Here is a 9147-nt window from a genome sequence, read left to right as displayed (position 1 = left end):
AAATCCAGATATTTGGTACTTAGCTTCTTAGGCCCTATTAAATGACCCTGTGCTTTAAGAACTACCTTTTGAAAGGAGCGTTTCACACACACACACCCTAAAAAAAAATTGGACGCATACCCACTTTTCTGTTAAATGATGAAAGTCACCCAACACCAGGCCTAACTACCGTCACCCTTTCTTGGTCTCTTGGCAGCCAAAAGGCCACATGGCCCAGGCTCTCCAACAACAGTGCATAGCTGACTTGGAGAAAAGTCAGGAACTTGGCTTTTTCTCTCCATTGCCACTTTCTAATCTCTTGAAAAAATCTGCAAATCTGATGGTAGGCCACTCTTCATCCCTGGCAGTAGCTGTTATAGTAAAGATTGGGAAAGACTACGCTGGGAGGGAGGCAAAAGCCTCTGACGCTCCCCTCCCCCAATAGCTGGCCAAGGCCGGGCCATGGCGGGAGCACCGCACATCCAAGGCCAGAGCCACGGTGGGAGCACCGCGCATCCACGTGCATCCGGCATGCCCAGCCACTCTTCTTACGTAAGAGTCCTGGGCTGGAGTTGTGGCTGCTGCGGGCCCCTCTTCCCCGACGGCTATTAATAAACCGGCGCTGCTGATTCCGGGCCGTGGTCACTCTAGACTGGGGGTTGAGGGGCTCACTTTGCAACCAGGGCACGTGCATTCCGGTCACTCCACCGGGGGAGCGCGCGCGCAAGGTCCGCCCAGCCCCCGCCCGCTAGCCTGTCCCGACACCGGCGCCTAGTTCACCCGTGCAGCGCCAGGCCCTCCCCCAGCCAGCCAGCCTAGGGCTTGGCGCTGGCGGGGCGCGGCTGCTCCGTCCCTTCTCTGCCCTGCCCTGGCCTGCCCCAGCGCCCTCCCTCAGCCCGGGTGTCAGGCCAGAGGCGGAGCTGGCCCGGCGCGCCCCGCCCCCGCTGTAGAAAGGGCCGGGCTAGAGTTACTCGCGGTCATCTGGCTGAGGCCTTTTATCTCGGTGCTGCCGGGAGAGGCGGGAGGAGGAGACACCGGGGGTGGCCCTGAGCGCCGGCGACACCTTTCCTGGACTATAAATTGAGCACCTGGGATGGGTAGGGGGCCAACGCAGCCACCGCAGCCCTCAGTCACAGTCCGGCCACTGACCGCAGCAGCGCCCTTGGGCAGCAGCCGCTGGCAGTGGAAACACTGAAGTATCAAGGAGCAGAGAAATCTCAAGGCGTAAGAGGAGGTGGGTATCCCCGCCCCGTCGCCGCCCTGGCCAGCGTGGTTGCTTGAGTTCAGGCTTTTCGGAAGGAGAAGTAGTGGGGCACCCCTTCTCTCCGTGGCCCTCGGCGGGCGAGGAGGTGGGACCGCCAGGCTGTGGGGAGCCACCCAGGCGCCGTCCCGGGCAAGCAGTAGTCTGGGAGGGAGGTGCTTGCGGGCAGGGGCGCCGGGTACCCTAGCCGGTGAATAATCTGTTCTTTCGTCCCCGTGTCCCAACCAGGCCAAGGCCCGACCCACCAACCACCCTCCGCCATCACAAGCTTCCGGGCGCCAAAGCCAGGAGAAGCCGCGCATCCCGGAGGGCCGGGCTGCAAGTGAGACGAGAGTTGGAGAGGGCGGAGGAGGAACCGGGAATCCCGCCGCACCGGCTATAGCCAGGCCCCTGGCGCAGGCCTCGGAGAGTGCTTGAAGGCGGGCACCCTCTCGCCCCAGCCGACCACCCCCGTGCCCCTAGGTCCCAGTGCTCCGGCACCCGCGCAGCCACCATGATGCAAATCTGCGACACCTACAACCAGAAGCACTCGCTCTTTAACGCCATGAATCGCTTCATCGGCGCCGTGAACAACATGGACCAGACGGTGATGGTGCCCAGCTTGCTGCGCGACGTGCCCCTGGCTGAGCCCGGGTTAGACAACGACGTCGGCGTGGAGGAGGTAGGCGGCAGTGGCGGCTGCCTGGAGGAGCGCGCGTCCCCAGCCCCGGGCCCAGGCAGCGCCAATGGCAGCTTTTTCGCGCCCTCCCGGGACATGTACAGCCACTACGTGCTGCTCAAGTCCATCCGCAACGACATCGAGTGGGGCGTCCTGCACCAGCCGCCGCCACCGGCGGGGAGCGATGAGGGCAGCGCCTGGAAGTCCAAGGACATCCTGGTGGACCTGAGCCACTTGGAGGGCGCGGACGCCGGCGAGGAAGATCTGGAGCAGCAGTTCCACTACCATCTGCGCGGGCTGCACACTGTGCTCTCCAAACTCACACGCAAAGCCAACATCCTCACCAACAGATACAAGCAGGAGATCGGCTTCGGCAATTGGGGCCACTGAGGCGGGGCGCCGGCTACTGCCCAGCACCCTCTCCGGCCCCATCTCTAATCTCTCTTTCCTCAAAGCTATTTTCTTCCTGGCTGTGGGGCTCAAAGGGGCAGACCGCAAAGTTGGGGGGCTGCGTACGTGCAGGGGGCTTGGCGGGACTGTGTGGAGGAGGGGGCCCCGTTCGTAAGAGGAGAGGAAAGTGGTGGTGGGAGAGAGGGGTTCAAGGACCCTACCGGGTGGGGGCCTGCATTCTATGTTGATGGGAATGAGACTGGGCTGACGCCCCACATTTCAGCCTGTGCCTTTCCTAGGGTTTCTTTTCTGTTCTTTCCGGAGGAGAAGGGCCCGAGAAGGGGCCATGCCAGGGCGCGGCGCTGGGTTGCCACACTTGGGAGAGCCGCCTGGAGCTGGGTGGTGGGGAAGGCGGGGCGGCGCAGCCTCCCGCCGCTCTGTCGTTGGGCCGGCGGAGGCCCAGGCGTTGCTAGGATTGCATCAGTTTTCCTGTTTGCACTATTTCTTTTTGTAACTGTGGCCCTGTCTTAAGTATTTCAAATCTCTTTGCTCTGAAACTTCGGCGATTCCATTGTGATAAGCGCACAAACAGCACTGTCTGTCGGTAACCGGTACTACTTTATTAATGATTTTCTGTTACACTGTACAGTAGTCCTGTGGCACCCCCACCCCCACCCCATCCCTTTCACATCACCCCCGACCCCACCCCCACCCCGGTGTGTGTAAGCTGGCAGTGTGCCAGCTTGTACGAAGCTTGCCACTCAGCCAGTGGAAATAATAACATTATTATGAGAAAGTGGACTTATCCAAAATGGAACCAACTGACATTCTATCCGTGCTGTACATAGAATGATGAAGGGTTCCAATGTTGTTATATGTCTTAAATTTATTTAAAACTTTTTTTAATCCAGATGTAGACTATATTCTAAAAAATAAAAAAAGCAAATGTGTTAACTAAACTGGACAAGCGTTTGTTGCTTTTTAATCTTCCAAGGAATGGTTTAGTTCTATAAAAATAAACTTTCTTTTTTTTAGCAAAAGTAAATGTTATTTTCTCTCTGGTATTTCATGATGTTGGATATTCACCTCTGCAGGTATTTAGTTTTGTTTGGGAAGTAGCTGACAAGATGGACTTCCAAGCTTTATTTCTAATTCGGTACCGAAATAGGTCCATACGTCTCAACATAAAGTTCACAAATATTCAAAGTATTTGGGAAGGTATATATACTGTATCTTTCAACCAATTTACCTAGCTTATTGGAGCACTTAATTAACATTTTGAATTTTTTGAAGAGGCTCAAGCACAAACTGAAGTGTAGGCTGAAATTTCACTTGGCTACTGAGAAGTGACAATTTGAAAGGAAACACCAGCTAATACTAGTGTGCACACCTTGCAGGTCTTTATTTACAAGTCTTTTATGTTGATCTTAGGAGATACTTAAATGTATTATAACATGAGTGATGGCCTTTTTCACTAGTTCCCAACAAAGTGCTCAGCTTTGTTGAGCAGTGTTTAGTAATGCCTCCAGTTTTTCGGTGAGCCAGTCTGCAACTGTGGACAGCAGATCTGATCAAGGCTGCTGTAGTGCCTTTGGGAATGCTTAGATGCCATTGTGATGCTCTACTTGGATGGTGGGACAGGTGAAACACAGTGCTTTCTGCATTTTCTTTATTTCATTATTTGTTGTGGGGGGATAAATGTCAGATCAACTTCAGTTTTTAATCTTGGCGTCATGAGGCATTCTCTAAACTCATAGGGCTTGAATTTATAATGAATATAATTTTACAGTTAAGAAAAAAAAAGCAAAAATTTTTTTTTTTTGTATGTGGTGCTAGTGGGTAGGGGCAGCTCAAGTCTATTATCAGCTTTTAGCAGCAGTGAAAAAAATGGGGAAGTGTCAAGACTGGGGTGCCTGCCAGTTGCCAGAGAAAGTTAATCATTAATATATAAAGATAAGCTGGGCAGCACTAAAAGGAAGGCATATAACCTCTTGTGTCCCCTTTAAAATATCAAAGTGCAAGCAAAAAATAGGGGGAAAAAAAGAAGCTAAAGAAGCCACATGGTAGAAAAAAAACACAAAGATTTTGGAGCCAGGAAATTGTGTGTGCAAATCCTCTTGCTACTACTTAATAATTGTGTGTATTTAACTCTTCCAGCTTGTTGCCACATTTGAAATCAGGCATTTTAACTACAATGCTTGCTTCATGGAATTACGGTGAGAATTAAATGAGATGATATGTAGTGTGTTTGACACTTAGAACTGTTTCTTTAGGCACTACTGAAGTGCCTTACAGGTCTCTCTTACTCTAAATGTTGGTTCATGTGTCCATTTCTGCCCCTGCCCTCCTTTCTCCGTGAATATATGAAGCTTAGGACAATGTGTTCACTCTAAGGAAAAGCACAATTTTAATTACACACATGAAACAACAGGTGTAAACTATTTCCTTTCTCAAAGTCGTGAGGGAGAACCTGACTTAAAACTAAAAAGGCACCATTTGGGCAAGTGATGGCAAGAACTTTGGGATATTCACTGCAAGTTGTTTTTAGAATATTCTTACTGTGTGTACAATACAGAAAAGTATATGTAGATAGCAAAACAAAACTGTAAATAAAGAATGATCAATTATTCACTGTATTTTTGAAAATATTACTTCATGTAAGTGTATTCTTATATATACATAGTGATTCTGACCTAGGAGTAATGATACTCACTGTTCTAGAGCATTGAAATATTTATGAGCCAATAAGGTTTCCCAGGCCCAGTAAGTACTATTTCACTAATAGCAACTATTTGATACTATTTTATTCAAGATCAGTTTATGAAACAAAACCAGGACAAATCCCCAACAAGCTTCACTTGTTAAAACTTCTCAAGCTATTTAACATTTTGCTTAACTTCTGAGGTAAAGTAATAAGTGACTTCATATTTTTAGAAGGTCTCTCCTGAGGAACTTCAAAGTCATTTATAGATTTGAAAAGTTGAGAGCTCAACTCCCTCAAAGAGCTCTCAGAGATAATGGCTGTCTGACAATGCCCATCTATGTCGGAGTTTGTGTCTAAAGGGAAGGCGCAGATGGATGAACTGGGCAAAAAGGAACAGCTTAGATTGGAATTGATTACCCACCGGATATTTACATGTGATAAGAATTAGACCAAAGCTTTTGAGAAAGCCTGGTTTTGCCTCTAAAAACAGCTTTCTGCTTTGCTTACATGGGGATTTTCATGTTTTACATTTATACGATGCTCCTAGGCAGTATGGCCTAATTTACTCTTTCTCTGAACCTGAACACAGTTTGTTAGAGAACATGGCACGACAGCTAAGATTCTTACTCTTTTGACCAATTTGAAAACTAGTCTACTGTTGACGATTCTTTTTTTAAAAAAAAAATGAAAGAAATGAAGGTTTTTGGCATTTACATGTGCCTCATCGTTGTTTCCTCTTATTTTTAGTTACTGAACAAAAATCATTTGGGAAATAGTCTCTCTCTCTCTTTCCCCTCCCCCCTTCCTCCCTCCTCCCTTTCTCTCCCCTCCCTTCCCCCTCTCTTATTCTACATTGCCAGTGGTTCTCAGATGTTTGCAAATGGGACACAGTTCTGGTGGATTGAGAGCTCAAATCTTATACCATGTACCCTTTTTTCCCCCAAAATATTTATCTTTTGGTGAGATAGCTAGTAAATCTTACCAATCATCACATCTTTGTGTGATTTATTTTGAAGAGGTTTTGGATAAAATAATGACAGAAGGAATATTTTCTTTAAAATTTTGGACATGATTTGTTTTCCTCCCAACTAATAAAAAAGGTCAATTAGAAGTTTTTGAAAACTTTAAACATGTGGAATATTGGGTTGGTCTCTTAAAATTAATTACTACTCTTTTTGAAAGTTTAAAACTTTATGTTGTTTCTGATTAAAGCTCAATTGCTTTAATAACTTATAAAAGTTATTATTGCTTTAATAACTTAATAATTAAGATAACTTAATGTTAAAATTATTTATTTTTTTAAGATTATGGCCAGTTTTTTTTTTGTTTTTTTTTTTTTTTTTTTTTAAGTAACTCAGGGAAATTTAAAGGTTGTTCTCGAGTTACTCCAAACACTTGCCTAGGCCTCTAGTTAGTTCATTTGGAGCTGCGTAGAACTTACTGATAGGTGGTGGATGTGATGATACTGCACTACCAACAACTGTTTCTGTCTCTGGAAACTAGTACCATCCTTTGACTTATGCAAACCGGGGCTCCTGCTCTGGGCTCCCCATTGTAGAGGGTCCCCACTCTGACTGTCCTAATGCCTTGCCACTCCCCATGGGGCAAGGAATCCTCAGAACCAAGAGAATGGCCAGAACTGTGTCCCCACTTCTAGACCACACTCTGGGTCTCAGAAGTCTTTTCCAGTTTTGATAAACGAGGATTCCACGGTTTTTCTCCCCATTCCCCACATTCCCCAGGAGTCTCCTTGCTCCATTGAAGAATGGTGTTTAGTTTATGAAATGTTGGTTAAGGAAAAGGAAAACCACATTTGTACACAGAACTTTTCCTGCTGCTTGCTGTTCAGTGCTTGAATGGTGGCGGTTATAGCAAAGACAGCTACTCTAGACTCAAATAGATACGTCTTCCCTAAAACCATAAAGATTTCACCTCCACATATATTCTTTCATCTGTTTGTTGTTGTTGTCTTTGAGTTAGCTGTTTTCTTTTTAGCATCAGAAGTCTTGGACAAGTTAAAGCAGAAAACGGGGAGTTGTGTATGTGTCTAAACAAGGCCCACTAAAACCACAACTCTCTCATCAGCCCCATCCTGTTTTGGCATTCTCTACTTTCAAGAGGAACATATTTTTACACCTTCTCTACTTTTAGGGGGAACATTTTTCGTTCCTTTTCATGCTTTTTCTTATATTTTATTACTTCTTTCACTATTCTTTCAGAAAACATTGCCTAGCAGTTTTTTAAAATATATCTGCCAGTGTGCCCAACTTGAATAGTCCCAAACGGACAAGAATTTGGCTTGGAGAATGTCCTTATCACCTGGTTCAGAACAGGGTTGTAGACAGTGACTTTCTGATCTTTGATTGTCTAGAGAAAGTGTTTTCTAACACAGTAGATAAGAAAATTACTAGCAAAATATAGAACATGGTTCTTCATTTTAGCTAGCTCAATAAACAATGTTAGAGGTGGGGCATTTTCTGGAATCTATTTTACTTTTCAATATCAATCTGACTAGTGTTGATATGTGCACTTTTATCAACAAGCATTCAGTTAACAGGATGAAACTGGACATGATTCATTTGATGTTTCAAAGATAGAAACTAACTTTGTAGTTTTTTTTTTTTTCCTTTTGAATACCACACTGCTGAGGTAAAGAATGTTGTAGCTTGTGGGTGAGCTCGATAGGGCCAATTAAAACCTGACTACTCCTCCACCATGTTGAAATACCTGACAGAACTTGCTGTGCCCTGGGATAATGGCCTTTTTTTTTTCCTTCTTCTTCTTCTTAGACATCTAATTGAGATTTCCTGTTTGGTTGTCAAGGAAGGATGAAAACGAAAGTACCACATTGTTGGTTCTGACCAAGGTATTTAAAATTTTCCGGTTGTTCATAACACAATATTAATTTTAAGCCTGGCTTTTTATTAATAAAAAATGAAACATATGCATTGTGAAAGAACATGTATATGTTCCATAGCAGCCGAAGTATGTATAGAATGCAAGGAGTGTAGTTAATGTAGTTTAGTCATTCAGAAGAAGGTGTAGTATTTTATGACATCTAATTGACATTGCAGCTTATAACTCATAGAAGCTTTGGGGATATAATTTTGTTTCTATTGTGACAAGTACTTGTTGACAATTCCTTCATAGCTTAAATGTTTGAGGGGAAAGTGCCAGAAATTTAGATGGTTAACTCTGGTGTTGAGGTCTACAAAAACCAGCGGCCCTTTCCCCTTAGTGGGTTTGGGAGCAGAAGAAAATGCCTGCTCCCTGCAGCCAGATTGGCCTCATGTCAAAAAATGGAAGCACCAAGACAACTCTGCCTAATTTAGTCTTTCCAAATTTGCCAAATGTCACCCCGTTGTCTCTGTGCCGGTGTGAGGAAAGGGAGTGATGGAGGAAGGCAAAATGTGTTTCAGGACACTGCTACCCATTAGTAACCTGAGAAGTGGGGAGAAATTGTTCTCTTCTGGTATCAGGCTGTGGTCCCTTTTGCTCCGACTACACAGCCAGCAAATATTAAGTTGAAGCATATGAAATGGCCATTTTTATTGGTTCAAAGTAGTTGAATAATCTCTGATTGCAGCAGTTAGGCACGCCTCTTGTGGGCATGCTGTAGTCCTTTTCCATCACCTTATGAAACTTGTTTGCCAACTCAGGTTCGGTCTGATCTTGAGGTAGAAGGATTAGGGAACAAAAGGACACCAAGCAGGGGTGGGTATATAAAGAAGACAAATAGAAAGGAAGAAAGAGGAGGAGTCTTAAAAATGAAGAGAGAAAATGGAGAAGTGGCAGAGAAACTGTGGCAAATTGTATTTTCTGAAAGTGGCTGCAAAGTTATTTCTTCCACAACCTTGCCACCTTCCATCAAGAGGTAAGATCTCTGTCTCCTCCCCTTGAATTTAGATAGGGCTTTGTGGCTGCCTAGATAAAATGAATGTGACTGTCACTTCCAAGGCCAGGTCATAAAAGGTGATATCTCTTCATCTTACATGAGATACATAGCTCTCTATTAAGATGCTGACTCTTGAAACCCAGCTACCATGCTGGGAGGAAGCCCAGGCCACTTGGAGAGGCCACACATAGGTGTTCCATCTGACTGCACCACTGAGGTCCCAGCCAACAGCCACTATGAACCGCCAAACATGTGAGCAA

At 45.6% G+C, this 9147-nt stretch overlaps 1 protein-coding gene across 1 annotated transcript; it reads left to right on the top strand.

Annotated features, from left to right (window-relative positions):
• Positions 1–644: 644 nt before the first annotated feature.
• On the top strand, positions 645–3328 carry MID1IP1 (MID1 interacting protein 1). The gene is made up of 2 exons (XM_012642098.1): positions 645–1213; positions 1469–3328. The coding sequence occupies exon 2, from the start codon at positions 1734–1736 to the stop codon at positions 2286–2288; it is 555 nt and encodes a 184-aa protein (XP_012497552.1). The 5' UTR covers positions 645–1213; positions 1469–1733; the 3' UTR covers positions 2289–3328.
• Positions 3329–9147: the final 5819 nt, after the last annotated feature.

This window comes from Propithecus coquereli, unplaced genomic scaffold (assembly GCF_000956105.1).
Source record: "Propithecus coquereli isolate 6110/MARCELLA unplaced genomic scaffold, Pcoq_1.0 Scaffold173, whole genome shotgun sequence".
In the NCBI taxonomy this organism is placed as follows: Eukaryota; Metazoa; Chordata; class Mammalia; order Primates; family Indriidae; genus Propithecus; species Propithecus coquereli.
The sequence above is the reverse complement of the archived record's forward strand: the minus strand, read 5'-3'. Positions and strand labels throughout refer to the sequence as shown.

What these genes read in the sequence shown, in the direction of transcription:
- MID1IP1 (XM_012642098.1), top strand. Translation starts at nt 1,734, where the DNA reads ATGATGCAAATCTGCGACACCTACAACCAGAAGCACTCGCTCTTTAAC.